Genomic DNA, 23,381 nt, shown 5'->3' with positions numbered 1-23,381 from the left:
TGAAAGTTTTGTGTTTTGTTCCAAGGGAGCACTGGGCACTTCTGATCCCTTGGTAAGGAGCTTGAAGAGGTGCTGGCATCTTGGTCATCGCCTGCAGGCTGCATGCCACAGGCAAAGCCCAAGGTCTCCTCTCCTCCCCCTTCCCATGCTTTGCCTTGCTAGTTTTATCCAGGCAGGGAGGGTTAACTGTGTGGGCCCAGGGCCACTGACATAGAAAGTTCACTGCAGTCTGTGTTAGGTGAGAAGAGCCCAGCGGTGATACATGTGGCATGCTCTGGGGTGGCTGTCTGCAAGGTGTTCGTGACACCCATAAATCTGGTGACATTGTGTTGGTGTCAGGGAGATATACATTGTATTCTTTTGGGCACATTTATTTTGGTTCTTTTAATGGGTAGATTTAAAGGAAAAATAGATACATCTTCCCTCCAAATTCCCAGAGGAAAACATGTTGGAACTGTAGGAAATATGTTCACACCATCCAACGTACACATTCCACCAAATTGTGTAAATTGTGAAACAAGAGTTGCGTTCTGTTTGTTCATGGACAGTGTGAAAACCACCAGCCCTTTATCAAAGTGAAAAATAAAACTCTGGCATCACACCCATTATTTTAGTCACACCCAGGCTCTGTGATGGTAGGTGTGAATCTCAGATGGCCCTGAGACTTGCGGAATTTAAGCTCCAAAATGCAGAGATGGGCCAGTGGTAGAGCACTTGCCCAGCACACTTGAGATCCTGGGTTCTGTCCCTAGCAACACATACACACACATAAATATATAAAAGTAGCCTTTAAGAGGTGGGGATTCAGCTCAGTGGTTCTGCCACCTGCCTTGAAAGTGCAAGGTCCTGAGTTCGATCTCCTGTACCAAATAAATAAATAAATAAATAAATAAATAAATAAATAAAAAGTAGCCTTTAAGAAAGGCTTGAAAGTGAACTCTGAAGTTATCTAAAAAAATTTAAGAACAACTAATAGGCCTGTAACTGTTATTTTTTTATGATTATAAAACAAATGTTTTTATTTTTAAAAATTCAACATTTCAGAAATACATAGACTGTAAAATTCTATTATGTCTGTCTACCATCATCAGTTTTTCCCCTTTTTCTTTTTGGTACTGGGGATCAAACATGGGACCTTGCACTTTCAAGGCAGGCAGCAGCACCACTGAGCTAAATCCCCAGCTACCATCATCAGTTTTTGAAATGTGTTTCTGCAGTATTGCTTTAAATCTTGTATATACTAAAGGTACGCTATTTATTTATTTATTTATTTATTTATTTATTTAGAGACAGGGTCTCACTGTGTAGTTCAGGCTGGCCTTCAAGTCACTTTGCAGCCCAGGCTGGCCTTGAACTCATGGTGATCCTCCTGCCTCAGCCTCCTGAGTGCTGGGATTACAGACATGTACCACTACAACTGGCTCTTTTTATTTTTAACTGCTACAACTTGGCTTTTCCACTTAATGTATCTTTTAGATTTGTCCCATCAGTATTTAGAAATCTAGGGCCAGGGACTTAGCTCAGTGGTTCTGCTGCCTGCCTCGAAAGCACAAGGACCCAAGTTACATCCTCGGTACCAAAAAAAAAAGTACTTAGAAATCTACCTTCTTATTTTAAATTCTAGAGATCTTCCATTACTAAACAGTTCTGTATTATTTTATAATGTAGATGTATCATAATTTATTAAACCAGTCTCCTACTAATACACATTTGGGTTGATTTTCAATTTCTGCAATTTATGGTTTTGTTTTTTTTTGGTACCGGGGCTCGAACTCACGTCCTTCCGTTTTCGAGGCAGGCGGCGGAACCACTGAGCTAAATCCCTGGCCCTGCAATTTATGGGTAATGTTGAGGTGAACTTCCCCATACATGTATTTCTTTTTTTTCTTTTTTTTCCCCATTAAGTTTATTGGTACATTTTAGGTATAAATACAGTTACATTCATCATTGGGATCTTGTACCTTTACATGAGTATCTTGGTTCTTATTTTTTCCCCTTCCCTTGCCCTGCCTTCACCCCCCCCCCACCCTTCCCTATTTGCAAAGACTTTGTTTCCATTTTTTTCCTTTTCTCATATTTTTTTTTCCGTTTTTCCTTTCCACTACCCCTCCCACTTCCCGTGCACCTTTAGACATTTTCTTCCTGTTACACAATATCAATTATACATTTTTTAAATTATAATATCAAGATCTAGGAGACATTACCATAGATTTTACAGAATTTAAAAGGATACAGAAAGCATATTTCAAAAATCTGTTTTGAAATAAAAATGACAACTTCTAAGAAGTACCTTGGAAGACAAATTAATGAAACTAACTCTGGAAGAAATATAAAATTTGAATAGCACCTATTAAAGAAAGTATATTCCTAGCTTGAAAACCTACCTGTATGACAACAGCAGGGTCATATACATTTTAACTGATAAATTATATCAAACAATTAAAGCAGAAAAAAGAAGGAACACTTCTCCCCTCATTTTAGGAACTCAACATTGTGCTAATCCTAAAACTGGATAAAGATAATAGAGGAAAAAGTATGAACATAGATAGAAATTTGTTTAACAAAACAAACTATTAGAAGTCAGATCTGGCAATATGTAGAAAGTGGTTTTGTTATAGGGATGGCAGTGTTGGTTCAGCATTGGAAGATCCACCCCCAAAAGCCATCATTTTAACAGAGGAAAGGAAAAAGCCATATGATCCTGTCACTAGTTGGAAAAAAAGTATTGGACTATAAATTCTACAGCTGTTCATGGTAAAAGCTATCAGGAGACTAGAAGTAGAACAGAACCTTCTCAACAGATTAAAGACATGTACTCCATAGCTCCAGCGAGAACGCCTTATATGAATGGAGAAGGTACAATGCTTTCTCCTTAAGGTGGGGAACAAGGGCATATATGCTTACTCTTTATCTGTCCATTAAACTTTGAAACCCAGGCCCCACCAAAATAGTCTGGCAATAAAATGACACAATTAGGATAGGATTGGCAGGGTAGAAGCAAAATCTTTATATGTAGATGAAATGATCATCTACAGAGAAAATACTAAGAAATCTCTAGGAGCCCCTAGAACTTGTATTTGAATTTAGCAGGATTAGAAAACACAAGGTATATATGAAAATTCAGGTCTGTGTATACTTGCTATAAATGAAGAATTGCATATTGAAATTTAGAAGTTATGTAGGGGAGTACAAAGGACCTAGAAAAGTTAAAAAAAAAAAAAACGGTGTTGGATGACGTTTAGTACCTAATTTTAAGACTTCTTCTAAAGCTACAGTAATCAAGGCAGTGTTGGTGTAAGGAAAGACATAGAGATCATTTGAATAAAACAGAATCTAGAAATAGAACCACACATATATGGTCCCCTGAGTTTTGAAAGATTATTTAACATTAGCATTTTATAGAATATAAACTCAATTCAAGAGCTGAGGAAGAGATAGTGTTTTCATCAAACGGCACTGGAACACCTGGTAACCGTATATAAAAAATTAACCTCAACCCTTTATTTCCATACATGAAAATAACTTGAAGGGATCTATGAACCTAAACATGAAAGCCTAAAAGTATAAAACTTTAAGAAGAAATTATAAGGGACAATGTTTATGAGTTCAGGGTAGGCAAGAACTGCCTAGTATACAAAAGACATGATGTATAAAAGAAAAAAATTGAGAAATGAGATTCCATCAAAATTTAGAACTTTAAATGACATCATTAAAATGAAAAGTAGTCCTTAAACATACCATATTTCCAATGCATATAACCTATGACCAGAATATATAAAGAATTCTTAGAGCTCATTAATAGACAACCCAATTAAAAAGTAGACCTAAGAAGATGATAAATAGCCAGTACAGCACAAGGAAAGGTGTGCAACTCTAGAATCAGAAAAATACTAATCAGTACAGTAACAAGATTGAATTATACACTCATTAGGGAGATGAAGTTAGAAGTTTTAAAAGCCTTGTCATGACTTTTTCTTTTTGTTGGATTCTCCCCCGTTGTGTTTAATTTGTCACACCCAATGGATTCATTCTGCTGGGTTTCCTGGGGTTGTGACCCTCATTGTCTTTTCCTAGGGTATTGTATAAAATTTTTTGGAGTGCCGGTTTGGTATTCATGAAGTTCCTGAAGTGCTCTTTATCATGAAAGTATCTTATTTCTCCATCAATTTTGAAAGATAGTTTTGCAGGGTACGTCAGTCTGGGTTGGAGGCTGTTTTCCTTTAGGGCTTGAAATACGTCACTCCAAGCTCTTCTTGCCTTGAGGGTTTGCATTGAGAAGTCTGCTGTGATTCTGATGGGCTTTCCTTTGTATGTGATTTGTTTCTTTTCTCTCACTGCTTATAGAATTTTGTTCTTCTGTTGGGTTTCCGGAATCCCAACTATTATATGTGTAGGTATAGATTTTTTTTGATCAAGGCTAGCTAGAGTCCTGTATGCCTCACTTATCTGTATGTCAAGTTCTTTTACCCTCCTTGGGAAGTTTTCTACCATCACTTCTGTGAACAGTTTTTCTATGTCATCTGCACTCTCTCCTGTTTCTTCATTGACTCCAATCAGTCTTATGTTATTCTTCTTTGCATTGTCTAGCAGCTGCTGGGTTGATTTCTCGTGTTCCTTTACAATTTTAACGCAATTTTTGTTTTCCTGATCACTAATTGCAATCTCTTCTTCTGTATCTGAAATTCTATCCTCACATTGGTTCATTCTGCTGTGCAGATTTTCGATGGAGTTTTTAATCTCCTAGAAATCTGTTTGCATCTGTTTTATGGATTCCATTTCTTTCCCATGTTGGGATTCCCATCATGTTCCTCAGATCCTCTATTTTTTTTATCTGTGTCCTCTCTAGATTTATTAATCATGTCTTGCACCGTGAGCAAAATCTTTGCTGATATCTGGGTAATTATTTCTGATTTCATTTTTCCCAGATCCTCTTTTGTTGCCAGTTCAGAGAGCCCAGGTGGTAGAGTATCAGATTGTTCCATCTCCTTTCCCTTTGGGGTTGCTATAGGTGATCCAGAAGTCTGTTTTTGAGGCTTGTTTACATGTCTTCTCATTTCCAGGGGAGAGGGGGTTGTGTGTGTGCTTCTGGCACCCGCGGGGCTCAGCTTCTCTGCCCTAGGACCTTGGGATGGTGGTGGGGGGAGCTTCCTTCCAGGTGCTGGGACCAGCTGTTGGGGGTCTCCAGTGTCCTTATTGAGCCTCCTTGCTTCTTTCACAGGTACCTTCTTTCCAGGATACTTTGAATTTCTGTTTTCCTCCAAGCAGTAATCTCAGTGGAAGACTTCCAGAATGATACAGGGGGAAGAGATGTAACTCCCAAACCTACTAGATACCCCAAATCCCCCATACATGTATTTCTATAAAATAAACTCCCGGAAGTGGAATTGCTGGGCCACAGCATAAACATGTTTTAAAATTTAGTATTTGCTGTTAAATGACCTTCTAACACAATCCTACCAGCATGTCTGAAAGTCCCCTTTTCTCCCTCTCCCTCCAAGACTGTATCATTCTTTCTTATTTATTTATTTATTCATTCATTCATTCATTGATTTATTTGTACCGGGGATTAAACTCGGGTCCTTGCGCTTGCGCAGCAGGCAGCGAAACCACTGAGCTAAATTCCCGGCCCCATTCATCTTTATTTAAACATTAGTCAATCTAACCTGATGAAAAATGATACACTGATTTTTAAAATTTCTTTAATTATGAGTGAGACAGAGTGTCCTTTCACCTCTTTGGGGGCTATTTGTATCTCTTGTAAATTACTTCTTTGCATCATTTGTCTGTTTTTCTATGGAATTGCTTTTATCACTTTCTTTTTTAACATTTTGTAGGAGCTCTTTCAAATGCAAAGGAACTAGCTCTCTTTCTGAGTGAGCAAGGGATCTTGCCCTAGGGCTTTTGGCCCTTTCCCTGGTCCCTGAACAAGCTTCAGGAGGACTGTGGACCCTTTTGCTATTATTTGCAAACATCTGGTGTCTCTGTGCTGCTCTGGGGCATTTTGCTGGAGAACTGATTGGTTTCATCATCCTCCCCCAGCTCTGTGTGAAGGCTGAAACTCCAGCAGGAGGGTTTCTGTGAGCACCTGGGTCTGCCCCGAAGAGGAGGTAAAAAGCCACCTACTTAGCTTAGACAGGACTGTCTGATCATCCTTTAAAGCACTTGGCTACTGCAGGTCTGCTGAAGGGGAGGCCCATGGCCTGTCCTCTAAGGTCCTCATCCTGGATCTAGAGCAGAGGTCGGCCAATCACCACCTGAGGCCAAATGCAGAGTGCGGCTTGTTGTGATAAAGTCCTGCTGGAACCTCACTAGGCTTATTTGTCCACATGCTGTCTGTGGCTGCCTCTGTGCCTTAGTGGTCATGACAGAGACCATATGGCCTCATAGCCTGAAATATTTACTCTCTGGTCCTCTATGGAAAAAAATTGCCAGCCTTTGGTCTGGAGGCTCCAAGCTGCTCCTGAATCAGTCACTGTTCCCAGGCTGAGAGCCCGACTGTTACCCCACCCCTAGTCCTCCAGTGGCTCAGGCCCACACTCTTAAGCACTTGAGGTCACCTCCTCCCAGCCCCCACTGGCCGGAGGGATATCCTTGGACATTCCCCTGTCCCATGATGCCTGATCTCTCATGAGAACAGACCCCGAAAGGGGAATGGGAAGCAGATCAGCAAGGACAGGCCAGAGCTGTTGGGCAATGCTCCTAGGCTGGCCAGGGCTTCTGCTGAGCAGAGCTGAATCTCTTTCTGACACAGCCCAGGCCTTTAAAAAGCAGAACTGTCAGGGGCAGCTCCCAGAGATACAGACTAGCCGCACAATGAACTTTCTGTGTGTGTCTCCTGCCCATGTTCTTGTTTTGGGGACAAAGGAGTCTTTAGGGTCATAGTTAAGAGCTTCCTAAATCAAATCTCTCATACCACTTTAGGGCTGTGGATCACACTGCTCCTTGATAACCTGGGAATGTAAAGGAATGCGGTGCCATAGATACCCTAATTTGGGATCTTTTATTTTTTGGTACGGGGGATCGATCGATCTCAGGACCTTGTGCTTGTGAGGCAGGCGGTGGAAACACTGAGCTAAATCCCCAGCCATGGGAACTTTTTTTTTTTGAGACAAAATCTCACTCTATTATTCACTTCACTATGTAGCCCAGACTGGCCTTGAACTAGAGGCAATCCTCCTGCGTCAGTCTCCTGAGTGCTGGGATCACAGGCATGTGCCACCGTGCCTGTCAATTTAGAGACTTAGTCCCAAGGGGTTTATGTGGTATGGGCTACAGTCTAATAAAGATGCCCAGAGATGGTGGGCTGTTACCTCCGTTAGTGAAGAGGCAGCTCCAAATTGGCAAAGTGCCTTTTCCGTATGGTCCAAGAGGAAACGGCCAGTAGCCTTCTCCCAGAGCCCAAGAGGTCTGCACTCGTGGGTGCTTCTTTCATCTGGAGTGGAGGCTTCGAGGGCCAGGGTGGGTCGCATACCAGGTGGGCCACCCAACAGCCGAGGCTGGTTCTCCTGGGTCCCTGTATCACAGGTCCTGGAGGAAGGGCACAGGGCCAGCCCACGGCCTCTCCCTGGACATCTGCTCAGCACACTCCGGTCTGTTTGCTCAGTTCCTTGAGTTTGTACAGCCCTTTAACTTGCTTCATCAGCTGGAGCACAAACACTGGTGAGTGGCTGTGGCAGCAGCATTGGGTTGACACCCCGCAATCCAAGGCACGGGTTGCTTAGAAATGGGAGCAGATGCAGCCAAAAACTGAACATATCTTTTCTACTTCATTACTCTGACCTCTGTCAGCCTGGGCGGGATAGGGAGTTTGAGTTGAAACCTTCACAGAAAACGGGTTACAAAATGTTGCCAGGCTCCTTCAGGAAAAATGCCCTAAGTGACTTTAAGTCTGAGAAAGAAAAGATGCCACAGGATTTGGATCAAAGTTTGAAGAGAAGAGAATAAACATCCTTCTTTATATACCTGCCAGGAGAGCAGGAAGCCGATGAATACCCCAGGTTTAACATTCCTTGGAGGATCCTAAGAGATCCAATTATGTGTGCTTCTTTCCCTAGGAGCTCCTAGGGCAGGCTGTGGGGTTGGTGACAGGCAGGGACAGATGGCCCCTGTGTAGTGTCCCTGGCTCTGACTTTACAAATCCACGGCCTTCTGAGTCCACCATTCCTGCTCAGTAGACCTCAGTTCTATGTCAGATGAAGGTCTCAAGGTGCTGCCTGACCCCTCTGAGGTGCCCAGGGGACAGCAAGTGGGACTGTCCTAGCACCTGAGCTAGTTCAGCCTCTCCCCTCTACTTTCCTCTGCGCCTTGGGACCCCAGAACAGTCAGCTGATTGTCATTGGCTTGGGAAAAAGTGGCCCAACAGAAGGTTCCGCCTCATGAATTTGCTGCAGCACCTGACATGTGTGGGAGCAAACAGAACGTCAGTGGGGGCAAGGCAGGGCTGGACCTGGCAGGTGGGGAGGGAAGTTCCTTCCCGCTCTCTACCCCTTCAGCGGTGAAGCGGAAAGGTGACCACAAGGACCTTCTCCTGGGCAACATGTGCTGAGAGGCACCAGTTGTTTGGGTTAGGAAACAGATCGGTTTTGCTGAGTTCTCTTGTTCAGACTGGTACCTGGATCCTGCCCACACACAATGTACAGAACTCAGGATGTGTCACCAGCCACCTGAGGACAAGGCTCACCCCTGCAGGGGCCGGAGGGCCAGAATGCCAGCCCCACACCAGCTGCACACGGCATCTCGCGTGGGGCCAGCTGCACCTCCCGGCCTGGTGGGCTGGAGAGGCCATGGATCTGGAAAGTCAACGGCAGGGACACTACACAGGGGCCATCTGTCCCTGCCTGTCACCAGCCCCACAGCCTGCCCTGGGAGCTCCTGGGGAGAAAAGCACATACCCTTGGACCCCTCGGAATCCCCCAAGGAGGACAGTCCATCCTACCTGTCTTTCCCAGTGGTTGCTCTCCATGGCCAGAAGGCCAGGGGAGGGGCTGCCTGCAGCTGCTGCTGTCCCTGCAGCCAGGCTTGTTTATGGCACAGCCTGGAGACCAAGAGGGAGTGAGTCATCACAGTGTCCCCGCATGATTGAGGCCTGCGTGGAAGCCTAGCAGAGCAGAGGCAACAGGGCAGCCTTGAGAAGAATCCGAGAGCCTGGAGAGGAGTCTGCTTTGCCCACCAAGAGTCAGGAAGCAGCCTCTGTTGAATGTTTCCCCTGGCATCTGTCACTGCAGCAAGGTTTAGCTTCCTCCTCGGCAGTTGAGCTGGATTCTTCCTTTCCAGCAGGCCCTCAAGGCCACACTAGGGCATTCAGCTCCCACCTAGCCAGCACTCCAGCAGCATGGCTTTTGAGCAGCCATTATGTGCAGCAGAGGTTGGGCAGAGACAGGAGCGGGAATGAGCTAGTGAGGGGCCAGTTCGGGAGGAGACCTAGGCCAGGAGAGAGCGAGGGGGACTCCACAAGCCAGTGCATATCCCTCTGTAAGACCAGGGGGAGGTCACCCAAGGAATGGCAAGAGTAGGTGAGGGCAGGGCAGATAGGTTTTAAAAGGAGCATCTGAGCCAGGTGAGGTGGCGCAGGCCTGTAATCCTAGCACTTGGGAGGCTGAGGCAGGAGGATCGCAGTGAGTTTGAGGCCCGCCTGGGCTACATAGTGACTTCAAACCAGCCTGGAATACAGAGCGAGACATTGTCTCAAAAACAAACAAAAATCATCTAAAGGGATGTCAAAATCTCCAGTGGGTGGGAATCAGACAGGATGCTTGGTAAGGAACTTATAAAGAGTCATGAGGGAAACTGCCTTGGGGCCAGACTGAAGTGTTTGTCAGGCAGGGTCACGTGAGGCTCCCTAGAGGTTGTGTAGCCTGGTGGCTATGCCTTTAGCCTTGGCCTGGTTTGCAGTCTAAATTTGATCATTTGATCTTTACCACCTCGGGCAGTGCCTTGACTTGTTTTGTACTCATTAACTGAGGATGATGGGCTGGGATATGGCTCAGTAATAGAGTGCTTGGTAGTGTGTGTGAGGCAGTAGTTTCAATGCCCACTGAGAAAAAAAAAAGATAAATAATATCTTAAACAGTTACTTTTAGGTGTGTAGGTGTGTTTTTTTGGTTTTGTTTTTTGGATTGTTTGTTTTGTTTTGTTTTGTTTTTTGGTATGTAGTTTGTTTTTTTCTGAGACAAGGTCTTACTATATAGACCAGGCTGACCTCAAACTCATGGCAATCCTCCTGCCCTAACCTTCCAAGTGCTGGGGCTACAGGCATGCACCACCACACCTGGCCGCTTTGAGGATTAGGTATTAAAAGTGGTTGTTATTATTATATGTATTATTACTTAATAATAAGGAAATCTGAGCAAGCTTTTCCTGGGCAGTCTCCTCTAGCAGGCGACATAGCTGTACGAGGAAAGGAAGGCTTCAGGTTGAATGCTAAAATATGAATTAGTATTACCATATATATATTTTTTTTGGTACTGGGGATCTAACTCAAGTTCTTGCGCTTGCGCAGCAGGTGGCGAAACCACTGAGCTAAATCCCTGGCCCTACCATTTTAAAAAGTAAACTGTGTCCACAGAGAAATCCTGTCTTCTGCACTGTTTATTCTTTTGTGACCACACGCTGACTTTTGTCAAAATGTTTATATTTTGGGTTTCATTGCTCAAGGTCAACCTCAGAGTTCTTTCCAGAGAGCTTTCACCTGGCATAAACACTATTTTTTTACTTTTTTTTTTTTGTACCAGGGATCGAACTTAGGACCTTGCGCTTGTGAGGCAGGTGTGGTGCCACTGAGCTAAATCCCCTGCTCAATTTTTTAAATTATAGAAAAATATAAACATACATGGTTTTAGAGAGAATAGTGTAATGAACCTCATATACCTATTTTGCAACTCCAGCAATTGCCAACTCATAGCCAATCTTGTTTCATTTTTACTTCCACCCACCATCCAGATGATTTTGATGAAAATATCAGTCATAGATCAATTTTGTTCATATACACAAATAAATGGGGATTTTTTTGTGTATGTGGTGCTGAGGGTTGAACCCAGTGCCCTTAGGTGTACTAGCCAAGTCCTCTACCTCTGATCTACACACCCAGCCAAGAATATGGTTTTAAGGCAGAGGTATTGGTAAAGTAGCAAATGTTAAGAATAATGATAGCACACAATGATGGAGTAGCTTCTATTAAACAGACCCTGCTATACTGCCGTGGGGTGTATTCATTGGTGTAAGTCTCCTGGAGGGCAGCTCAGCACAGTGTATCACAAAACCTTAAGAATGTGTATTTCTTTCTTTCTTTTTTATTTTTTCTGAGACATGGTCTCACTATGTAATTCATACTGGCCTTGAACTTATTATGTAGCCCACACTGGCCTCGAATTTACTGAGATTCCCCTGCTTCTGCCTCCCAAGTGCTGGGATTACAGGTGTATGCTACCAGGCCTGGCAAGAATGTGTATTTCTTTTTATCTAATTATTCTTTGGGGAATTTATCTTAAAGAAATAATAGCTGTGCGTACTTAGGTTTATCCTCAAGACTATCCATTGAAATGTTATTTATGATAAAAACTTTAAAAGACCTGACATCCAACATCAGAGAAATGATTGCATAAATTACAGGTCTTCCAGACTCATTACAGATTATGTTAAACAAGAAAAGTGAATGATATTAGAAGACATCTATAATATATTGAGTAAAAAGAAAAAGTTAGCCACGCCATAGTCCCAACTATTTGGGAGGATGAGGCTGAAGGGTCACTTTAAATCTCTTGAAATCAGAATCTTGAGACAAGGCTTGGGAACAAAGTAAGACCCATCTGAAAAGAAAAGAAAAGAAAAAGTTTATAAAACAAGCAAAATGTGGTGATACATCTCTGTCATCCCAGCACTCTGAGAGGCTGAGTCAGGAGGATCAAAGGTACAAGGCCAGCCTGAGCAATTTAGCCAGACCCTGTCTCAAAAAAAGAAAAAGAGGGCCTGAGGTTGTAGCTCAGTAGTAGAGTGCATGTCTAGCAGGTTCTAGGACCTAGGTTCAAACCCCAGTGCTCCAAAAAAAGAAAAAAATTTGTAAAACAATATGTTCCACATGATCCCAATTATGTTAAAAATTTATAGGTATTTATGGGCCGGGGATTTAGCTCAGTGGTTTCACCGCCTGCTGTGCAAGTGCAAGGACCCGAGTTTAATCCCTGGTGCCAAAAAAAAAAAAAAATTTATAGGAAAATGATTAAAGAGAAATATATATCAAAAAGGTAACATGCCTATAAGAGGGTGATTTTTATTTTGGGGTTTTTTTTGTTTTGTTTCTGCTATTGTTGTTATTTTGTGGTACTGGGGAATGAACAGAACTTGAGGCATCACTTAATGCTGGGCAGGTGTTCTACCACTGAGGTGCATACATCTCCAGCCCCTTTTTTCTTTTTTCGTGGTACTGGGAATTGAACCTAGAACCTTCACACTGAACTACATCACCAGCCTCCCCTCCTTTTCTTTCTTTCTTTCTTTTTTTTTTGGTACCAGGGATCGAACTCAAGACCTTGCACTTTCGAGGCAGGCACGGCACCACTGAGCTAAATCCCCAGCCTCCCCTCCTTTTCCTAAAATTTTGAGACAAGGTCTTGCTAAGTCACTAAGTTGCCTAGGCTGGGCATGAACTTCCTCCTGCCTCATCCTTCCAGAGTGCTGGGATTACAGGAGTGTCCCACCATGCTCAGCTTGATAGCCCTGTACACATACTTTTTTTTTTTGAGATAAGATCTTGTTATGTAGTTTAAGCTAGCCTTGAACACACAGTGGTCCTCCTGCCTCAGCCTCCTGAGTAGGTGGGATTATAGGTATGTGCCATCATGCCTGGATTTTACTGTAATCTTTTGGAATATTTGTTCCAAATGTTTTATAACAGATACAGCATATATTACTTGTTTTAATCTGGAAAAAATGTCATTGTGTACAAGATGTAGGTATTGTCAGGGCACTGTCTAGTGTGGTTTGCCCTGAGGTTCTACCCTGTACTGGAATGGCACTGACAACCAAAATAACATGTGGGGGAGGATTTTCTGAGTAGTGATAAGAACATTCCTGGCAGGGAGAGACTGATAGCTAGAAAGCTGCTGCCTTTGTCCAGGCCTGAGGGCAAGGGTCTCATCCAGGGATAGACGGGAAATCAGCCTCATCTCCCAGGTTCCCGCCCTTCCCCAGCAGCATAGAGTGTGAGGAGAAGGCTCCAGAGCCCGGAGCAGTGCTGTGTGCTCAACTGCAGCCCCTGTTGTTGTTGGCCTCTAGCCTGGGTGAGGGTTCAGGCAGGCTTGAGATTAAGAAAAGGGCTGGCTGGCTGTAAGCTGTCTGCTTCTCTGGATGGTCTTTAGCCCTGTTGAAAAGTTTGTGCCCAAAGGTGATTCTGTTTGGGGGACTCTGCTTTAAGGGAATAATAGCTATGAACACACAGGTTCATTCTTCAGAGTAAGAGTGTTTACTGGGCTTGACCTTGCACCAAAGAGCCTGGGCATTTGGCCTCCATCCACTCCTCTGAGTTGGGTTGTAAGCCTTCTTTGATCCTCATGATCCTTTTCTTTCTTCAACTTTACTGGCCGGATGTGGAATCCCAGGTGGGAGCAGTTCCCTCCTTCCACACAACCAGACCTCATCTCTGGGTTCTCCCTAGGGTGAATGTGGCCCCAGCGTGTCTCTGCCACAAAGCTGCTTTGCAGTGTCCCTGTGTCAGCTGAGACTGAGTGTATCCTTTGAACCATGGCATACCTGGGAGTCAGGTGTCAGGGTACAGTCAAGCACCTTTCACGCTCACTTGGGTGTGTCTGGGCACATGGGAGCACGTCACACTGCTGGTGTCTCCTGTGCCCTCCCTTATCCCTCTCTGACTCTCTCTGAGAAGTCTAGGAGAACAGAGGGTCTACTCTACAGGGGAGGAGCTTTGGACGTGTGCTAGGAATTGGTTTGTTTGTTTTAACCGTTTTTGTTTTTTTACTGGGGATTGAACTCAGGACCTTTGCACTGAGCTCCCCAGGTCTTTTAATTTTTGAGACAGAGTCTTGCTAAGTTACTAAGCTGCTGAGGGTGGGCTTGAATTTATTATCCCCCTGGCTCAGCTTCCTGCCTCAGTCATGTCCCACCACATCTGGCTGTACTAGGAATTCTTTGAGCAGCCTGTTTGGCCACCCCAGTCACATACCATAAGGTGGCTTAGTTGGCCATTTACTCACAATGGTTTTGCTCATGTTCCTTTTTTTATCCTGGGATTGGAATTACACTTCTTTTTTTTTTTTGGAGACAGGGTCTCACTATATAGTCCAAGCTTGCCTTGAGGTCTCCATGTAGCCCAGTCTGGCCTTGAACTTGTCATCCCCTGTCTCATCCTCTTGAGTGCTGGGATTATAGGCATGTCCCACTGTGTTTGGTTACTCATATTTTTTCAATACCATTATTTACATATAATTCACATACCACTCAGATCACTTAAAGTGTATAATTCTTTGGTGTATTCACATAGTTATGCCTTCATCACTACATTCAGCTGTAACACCTCCAACAAAAACCCTATATTCATTAGCAGTCCCTCCCTATTTACAACCTGGCCCTTGGCAACTTCTAATATGCTCTGTGTCTCTATGGATTTGCCTATTTGAAACATTTCATATAAATGGAATCATGGAACATGTGGTCTTTTGTATCTGGCTTCTTTCATTTAGCATGTTTCCAAGGTTGTCCATGCTGTAGCATGAATCAGTACGTCTCCTCTTTTTATGACCAATAATGTTTAAGTATTTGAATATGCCACATTTTGCTTATTTGTTCATCCATTGGTGGACATTTAGATTGTTTTCATGTTTGGCTGGTAGGAAGAATGCTAGCCAGGTATGGTTGTGCATACCTATAATTCCAACTACTCACAAGTTTGAGGCCAGCCTGACCAACTTAGTGAAACCGTCTCTCAAATACAGTGAAATATAGCTCAGAAGTAGAGTACTTGTCTGGTGTGGACCTGCATGGCCCTGGGTTCAATTCTCAAGGGAATTGTTCCCTGGGGAACAACAACAACAAGAAAAGTAATGATTGGCCAGGGATTTAGCTCAGTAGTTCTGCCGCCTGCCTCGCAAGCACAAGGTCCTGAGTTCGATCCCTGGCACCAAAAAAAAAGTAATGCTGCTATAAATACTCATGTACAAGTTTTTGTGTAGATATATGATTTATGATTTTCTCTTGGGTATTTTCCTAGGTGCAAATTGGTCATATGATTGTCTTAACTGTGTGAGGAACTCCTGGACTGTTTTCCAAAGTGGTTGCACCGCTTTACTTCCCATTGGAGCTCCATAACAATTCTAATTCCTCTACATTCTCACCAACATTTGTTATTATCTTTTTTATTATGGCCACCCTAGTGGTATCTCATGAGACTCTGATTTGCATTTCTTTGATTAGTGATGTGTATCTTTTCATGTGCTTATTGGCCATTTTTATATCTGGTTTGGTGAAAAGCCTATTTAGATATTTTGCCCATTTTAAAAATGGGTTACTTATCTTTTTTAGTATTGAGTTATAGAGGTTATTTATATATTTCACATACAAAGCTTTTATCAAATACATGATTTGTAAAAATTTTCTTCCATTCACTTTTCTCCTTCTTGGTAATGTTCTTTAAGGCATGGCAGTTTTTAATTTTGACAATGTCTTTTTGTGGGGAAAACAGGCAGAAATGATGAGAGACAGGCATAGAGCTAAGTTCCCACTACCTCTATTTAGCAGCCATGAATTGGCTTGTAGTAGCTATGGTTGATGACACAAAAATGACTCAATGCAAATAAGGGAGCTATCTATTGGTCAATTGCTTAGGTCCATATAAGCAGCCTGAATTCCGTGAAATAGGTTGGCAAAGCTAACACAGCACATACTCCTGAGGTTGCTTGGAAGATATACTTTGCCCCAGATCTGAGTCCACAACTCTTGTAGTATTTTACCATGCCTGGATTGCTACAAATCATTGAAAGGTTGGCCTTGAAGTCATGCTCCTATAGGCTGAGAATAGTGGCTTGTTGGGAATGGAGCTTAAACCATGCTAGACAGTGACCTCCTCAGGTGCCCATCAATCCCTAGGACAGACAGGGAATCCCCTACTTCCGCTTAGAAATGTAGAAGCATTGTTACCCTGAGGGAACTGGAGAATTCTGATTGGCACTTTCCAGAAATCTAGTCTCATGAAGCAGAAAGCAGCCTTTGCTGACATCTGGCCTTTCTGGGACTCTGGTATTTTTATTTATGAAATGAAGATTTTATCCCCAAGTAGATTCTTATCTTTTAAGGAGAGATGCCTAAGGCTCATAGTTTTGGTCTGTGGAATCTCAGTGTAACCCTGCAAAGACAGAAAACCTGTGGCAGAAGCAGAGGGGGGAGAATTGCTAGCTAGAAAGTGAAACAGCCGCCTCGTTGCATTTGAAGTTCAATTTCTTCATTGCGCTCCTTCTGCCTCAGTCCAGGAAGGGAAAGCTTGCAATTAGCAGTAGTAATTACCCTGGATGACTACCTTGGGAATTGCAAGAGAGAGAACAGGTGAGGGACGGTGCCTGACTGTCTTTCCCCTCCTCCTAAACCATTTCTCTGTCTGTCCTGTCAGCTGCCCAACATGTTCGGAGACCTTCGATCCACATTTATTGCCTTGATGATTGGATCCTACGCCTCCTCAGCAGTCACCTTTCCAGGAATCAAGGTGAGGGTGTGGCCAGTGGGTTTCCAGCACATTTACTCTGTACTAGTGTCTGTGCAATGACTTCTCCAACACTCTCTGATAGAGAGAGAAGTCATCGTTGGCCCTGAGACTGGCCTGCCCCCTCCATCAGGGCAGGATACACCTGGGCACCACAAGCAAGAAAAAGAAAACCACTAAACCACGTGGGACAGGAGACTCAAGAATGTCATTTTAGTGCATGACCCCAGGCTGGGGGTAGGCTCACCTCCAGTTCCAAGCCCCCCTCCCCTCAACCTGTTGTTGTTGAGCTCTTGCTCCCAGTTAGCCTAAAGCACTGCTCTCAGCCAAGTTAGTTCAGTTGTTTCCCTCCCAGGCAGGATTCTGAGCCTGTGGAAGTCACAGAGGGTTAGCATGGAGCAGACATCTCACAGCCCATAGCCTGCCTGTTCCCTCCCAAATCCTATTGTTGTATTGCCTTCAGCAGGGGCTTCTCCCTTCCTAGCAGCGGCACCAAGTCCAGACTGCCTCTCCAGGGGTGTGAGAGGATGCTGCTGGTGAGGAAGGGAGTCACAGCTGTGGCCTGGTCACTGGGAGTCAGGAGAGGAGGCAGGAATCTGGGGCCAGCCATCCCTTGGATTATCCGGGATACTCTTGCTCCTGGGTCATGGAGAGGAGCCCACAAATTCCCCTTCTTCTTTTCAGTGTCTAACTGCTGGCTTCTCTGGACAGCTGAGTAGCTATGTGCCAGGACTTTGGGGACCCTCATATAGGTGCTAGAAATAAATGGTGCTCATGAAAACAGCAACTGCACATTAGTGTTCAGCAGGCTGCCCACATCCTGGCCATGTGCTCAGCACTCTGCCAGAAGCCCCCCACCCCGCACCATAAGGACCAGAGCCAGTGCCACACCCATTTCACAGGCAGCAAAGCCAAACACATTTATTTGTCTGTGCCTGTGTGAGTATTTGGGGAGCACATGCCACATGCACTGGAGAGATGTCTGTGGACAAGGCTAGTGGCTCCTGTCCTTAGGGAGCTGGACTAACAGTAGACAAGCAAATGAATCAAGAAATGTGATCATCTCAGCCAGGACTGTTAACTGTCAGCCAGTGAGACAGGTATGTGATAGTGCCGGGGTGGTCAGCTGAGACCTCGCCAAGATGGTGACATTTGGTCCAAGTTGATGGCACAAAGAGTTAATGACAGGACTAGACAAGTTGGGATTACTGGAACACAGGGTTTCTAATGACCAAACAGCCAGGCCAGTGGTGCTGTGTCTGCTCACACAGCTCAGCTCAGTGGGGCAGGAGCTCCCAGGTCCCCCTGGCTGCTCTAACTTGGCCCCTTTGTACCCCCACCCCCACCCCCCTGTGCCTCTCAGCTCATCTACGACGCGGGAGCCTCCTTCATCATCATCCTTGTGATCTGGGCCGCCTGTTCCGGGCTGGTTTTCCTCAACTGCTTCTTTAACTGGCCACTGGAGCCCTTCCCAGGGCCAGAGGACATGGACTACTCGTAAGTAGGCTCGCTCTCTGCCCCTACCCTCATGCCAGCCAGGGTCCCGTGGCACCAACAGGGACTCTCCCATGGCCTCCAGGGTGAAGATCAAGTTCAGCTGGCTGGGATTTGACCACAAGATTACAGGGAAGCAGTTCTACAAGCAGGTGACCACTGTGGGGCGCCGCCTGAGTGTGGGCAGCTCCATGAGGAGTGCCAAGGAGCAAGCCGCGCTGCAGGAGGGCCACAAGCTGTGCCTGTCCACCGTCGACCTGGAGGTGAAATGCCAGCCAGACACTGCAGGTACCCACTTAGCAGCCCTCACCTTCCAGGCCTGCCTGAGACATTGGCAGGTCATCTGCATCCACACCCCGAGCACTCAGGGGAGCTGCTAGTCCAGATCTGGAGGTTATAGCCCCAGTGCTGTCCTGACTGGAGCCAGTGCTGGTCAAGGCTCTGTGCGGATCATCTCACTAAATTCCCACTTCATCCCAAAAGGGGAGGTGGCAGCACCTGCCCTGTTACAGACAAGCACACTCGATTAAAGCTCAGGAAGGTTGGGCAGTGGTGGCAAGTTTATAGCACCCATGCCGCAGCCAGCTATTTATTATGATGGAAAGCTCTAAAAGATTCGCCATCACTGGGTTAGGGGATTTGCCCAGCTCCAGCACCATGAACCCTACTGGGGCCTGGCCCCTTGGTGGCCCCTTGGCTCCCCCTGCCATCAGGGGAGTGATTTAGTCTGCACGTTGGGCCCCCAGGGGTGGCTGGGCTGTGTGCTCAGCCCTGAGCCCCGCACCCTGTCCCCCCAGCAGCACCCTCATTCATGCACAGCGTGTTTAGCCCCATCCTGCTGCTCAGCCTGGTCACCATGTGCGTCACACAGCTGCGGCTCATCTTCTACATGGGAGCTATGAACAGCATCCTCGAGTTCCTGGTCAGTGGTGACCAGAAGACAGGTAAGTGTCCCCTGAAACTCAGGGCACAATGTCAAGGGAGGGGGCCCAGAGTGCCAGTCACTCCTGCTGGCCGGAGTCGGGTCCCTAGGCACCGCTGGATCCTGTTAGGCTGAGCCAGACCTGCAGGGCTGTGGGATGGCAGCATCTGGGACACTGTTTGCTTGTCTGTTTCATCATAGCCAGCCTGACTGTTCTTTCATGTCCCCCTCAGGGTTTCCTGGTTTAGGAGGGAGGGAAGGACTAAAATAGCCACATGTGTTGAGGGTGTGGGGTATTTATTTTTCAGGGCCCAGGGGAGGGCCAAGGGTGTGTCTGTAATGAAAATACTGCACAGAGCCATGTCCTCCACCTGAGCGCTCCTGGAAAGGCACCAGACCCAGCCCCATACCCAGTCCCCCAGAGACCACAGGCTTGGCACCCAGAGACCCTGGGGGCCAGGCTGAAGACGGTTGTCCTGGTGGAGACTCTGGGGCAGCAGGGCCCACAGTAGGATCTGTGTCCTGAACTGTGAAACTGAGGCTCCCGAGGAGTATGTAATCCAGTTGAGGCTTGTTAACTCCGGGAAACAGAACTGATAACCCACACAAAAACAGCGAGGAAGATCTTGAGCTGACTAGAGATTTTGTTCCTGCAAAGAAAGTCAGAACTTCCCCAGGGCCCAAGCTGAGTCAGCTTTAGTCATCCCGAGCGGGACAAACACACTCGGCAAATCCTTTTTATTGGCAGCCTCACTGGCGTGCAACTTTCCTTTGTTGGTTTACTTGTTTTTACCAAGGGGAAGACACTGTAGGCCTTGTAAGAAACCAAAGCAGTTTTTAACAGGAATAAGAATTCTTGCTTTAACAAAAGGAAAAGATAGCAAAGGGGGAACCCGATAATGCTGGGAGACTGGTGGTGGAGCAAAGTGGAGAAATGTTGAATACCATGTGCAGAAATTCATAATGGCCCAGGGGTGGTGGTAAAAGGGGTGGGCTGGCCCCAGCTACTTAGGACTCTGAGGCAGGAGGATGAAAAGTTCAAGGCCAACCTAGGCAAGTTAACAAGACCTTTTCTAAAATAAAAAATACAGTAAAAAAAAAAAGGCTGGGGATTTAGCTCAGTGGTTTCACTGCCTGCTGTGCAAGCGCAAGGACCTGAGTTCAATCCCCAGTACCAAAAAAAAAAAAAGGCTAGGGGTGTAGTTCATTGGTAGAGTTCCCTGGACGTGATCCCTAGTACCAACCAGGTGGAGGAGGGTGGCCCAAACATGAACGCAGGAGAGGTCCTCAGTGCCCTATTTTTATCTTTATTTATTCCAGTGATGTTCACCCAAATTTCTATCATGGGAATCCATTTTTAAATTTTTTTATTTGTTTGAAGAGATGTAGTCTTACAATGTTGCCCAGGCTGGTCTCGAACTCCTGGGCTCGAGAGATCCTTTTGTCTCAGCTTCCTGAGTAACTGAGACTATAGATGTGTGCTGCCATAGCCAGGAGATCCCTTTTTTAATTAACACACATTAAATTCTGGTGGACATATTTTGGGAAAGCTGATTGATCTTGTGTAAACACCCTGTATTATAAATACTCAGGCCCAGAGAGCTGGAGATGCTGAGGTATGCAAAGGGAGGCAGTCCCTGGCTCTTGCAAGGGTGCCTCCTGCTGTTGGGTCCTGGACTTTGATAAATCAAGTTGTCTGAGAAATCTTGTTGCACAAGAGGAATTTTTTGGGGGGTACTGGGGATCGAACTCAGGACCATTGCGCTTGTGAAGCAGGTGGTGGCACCACTAAGCTAAATCCCTGGCCCCCAAGAGGAATTTTTTCAACTATATCCTACATTCAAAAAGTCAGCCTGAGGGCTGGGGATTTAGCTCAGTGGTTTCGCCGCCTGCTGCGTAAGCGCAAGGACCCGAGTTCAATCCCTGGTACCAAAAAACTCGGGCCGGGGATTTAGCTCAGTGGTTCTGCTGCCTGTCTCAAAAGGACAAGGACCCAAGTTCGATCCCCGGTACCAAAAAAAAAGGCAGCCTGGTGAGGTGGGATACATCTGTAATCCCAGCTATTTAGGAGGCTGAGGCAGGAGGACCACAAGTTCAAGGCCAGCCTGGGAAACTTAGTGAAGCCCTGTCTCAAAATAAAATTAAAAACAATGAAAGAACTGGAGATTTAGCTCAGTGGTAGTGTGTGAAGCTCTGGCATGTGTGAGACCCTGTGTTCCACCTTCAGTATCAGCAAAAAAAAAGAAAAAAAATAGAGGAAACCAGGCCAGGAAGTTTGGTCTGTGGCAGACTGGACACTGGTTTTCCCCATCCTGCTCTTCTGGTACCCTGTATCCACAGCCTTGTTGTCTTCCCAGAAGGGCTGCTATGGGATCAGGGAGCGGCAGGATAGAAGGAGCAGCTCATGCTGTTAGATGTCTTGCCTGGTTCTCCTGGCTGAGGTCTTTGACCTTTTCTTCCCTGAGTGTGGCAGGAGGTGACTGTAACAGAGCAGCATTTTCACAAGGCCACATGGTAGCAAGGACGCTGATGCTGCCAGGCTTCCCACTCAGCACGTTATTTCCCCGTCACAGTGCCCGGCCAGTGACACAGGCCTGACTCACCAGTCTGCTGTGGTAAAGCACCAGCAGGCAGCAGAACGTCACCAGGTGCCTGTGTTGAGCCCTCTCCTTGATTCACTCCCAGGAGCCTGAGCACTTGGTGGGAAGTGGTGTGTGCTGGGCCTGGGGTAGCCTGCCTCCTAAACCCATCTACCTGTAATGGCCGTTACCATTTCTACCACTAACCTCTCTCTTTCTGCTTTTCTCCCTTTGCTCTCTTGCCACAGTGATGGCCACGGGTAAGCAGGGTTTGTGTGTGTGTGTGTGTGTGTGTGTGTGTGTGTGTGTGTGTGTGAAGGAACATTTCAGTACTTCTAGCCAGTCTGTGCTTAACCCCGAGATTTCTCACCTTGAATTCCTGATATCCCTCTTTGCTTGAATGGTGGGGGTGGGGACAGGGCTACGAACTTCCAGCTGTTTCTCTGAAACCCTCTCGTAAGTTTTAGTCTTACTGAAGATGGAACCCCTTAGGTCAGATTCCTCAGGAGTGGTGCCTTCCTAGTATATTTCTAGCAGCAGAAAACTAATGACCAATCACACACAAAGCCTCAGTCATGGACATTGGTAATTTTGTGGTTCCCAAGTCATAGTGACTTCTTGGAACTTCTGGAAGGAGGAGTTTCCATTGTGACATACTGGATTTCATTAGCCATTTCTGGGAAACAAGGAAAGGATTTGGAGCAGAAAATTGGGTGTCCTGCCCCTTGCTCTGGTTTTGATTTCAGGAAGCCCCGAGACCTTCAGTGACAAGGGGGCTCTGTGGCAGACCCCAGAAGGGCCTGTGGGTATTGGCCCTTTCATATTCCACCCAGCCTGTCCTCCAGGGCCCTGTGCTCAGGGTCCCTATGACACACCATCTTCCTCCCCAGTTGCCCTCTACACCTCCATCTTTGGCGTGCTCCAGCTGCTCTGCCTGCTGACAGCGCCTGTCATCGGCTACATCATGGACTGGAGGCTGAAGGAGTGCGAAGATACCTCTGAGGAGCCTGAGGAGAAAGACAACAACCAGTACGTAGGCAGAGCCCAGCCCCTGGAGGACCACCGAGTCACATGTTAGGCAGACAGGCTGAGTGAGCTCAATTTTATAGGCAGCAGGAAGACCAAGTCGAGCTCAGCACTGCACAATCAGGTCTCCCCCATTCTGTGGAAATTCTTTGGTTGCTAAAGTTTGGGAGGCACTCAGATGTTAATGGGACAAACCAGAGGAAAAACCCATGTAGCCCCAGGATGGCCCTTGGATCCTTGGCACAGGCAGCACCATGGAGCCATCCTAACATTACTTACCTAGAGGGTTTGTTCCACTCAGTGTGTATATATAGTAAGCTGCTACAACCAAGTGTGTTAATAGGTTTGTTGATGATTGTGAGATGAAGCAAGGCTGGGCTCTAAGATCAGAGGATGAGTTAACTGCAATTTTCTATGACTCCACCTTAACATAATAAAGCTGCTATTTACTGTATTAGTCCCAGTGCCAAGCACTTACTACACAATGCCTCAGTTAAGCCCCACAACATCATAAAGAGAAGTGGACTCGTGTTGCGCCCATTCTACAGATGCAGGAACTGAAGTTAAGACTTTGAGTCATTTGCCTGATATCACATAGATAAGTACTGGTGGGCCTGGGACACTCTGCACATCTCTAAGCACTTGGCATTCATTCTTGGGT

General features: G+C 45.8%; 1 protein-coding gene across 3 annotated transcripts in view; it reads left to right on the top strand.

Moving 5' to 3' along the window:
• The window catches only part of Slc43a2 (solute carrier family 43 member 2), a 44,487-nt gene that overhangs the window by 14,243 nt on the left and 6,863 nt on the right, over positions 1 to 23,381 (top strand). For 2 of the 3 annotated variants that reach the window (XM_087191592.1, XM_087191591.1), the window contains exons 7-11: positions 16,610 to 16,702; positions 18,063 to 18,196; positions 18,279 to 18,481; positions 18,991 to 19,137; positions 22,585 to 22,723. In XM_087191592.1, the coding sequence (XP_087047718.1) occupies positions 16,610 to 16,702; positions 18,063 to 18,196; positions 18,279 to 18,481; positions 18,991 to 19,137; positions 22,585 to 22,723 (716 nt within the window). The remainder of the gene's footprint in view (positions 1 to 16,609; positions 16,703 to 18,062; positions 18,197 to 18,278; positions 18,482 to 18,990; positions 19,138 to 22,584; positions 22,724 to 23,381) is intronic. The other variant, XM_087191593.1, reaches the window with a different exon arrangement.

Source organism: Heterocephalus glaber, unplaced genomic scaffold, assembly GCF_053883595.1.
Source record: "Heterocephalus glaber isolate CG9 unplaced genomic scaffold, H.glaber_assembly_v1.0 deba00001564, whole genome shotgun sequence".
Taxonomy (NCBI): Eukaryota; Metazoa; Chordata; class Mammalia; order Rodentia; family Bathyergidae; genus Heterocephalus; species Heterocephalus glaber.
The sequence above is the reverse complement of the archived record's forward strand: the minus strand, read 5'-3'. Positions and strand labels throughout refer to the sequence as shown.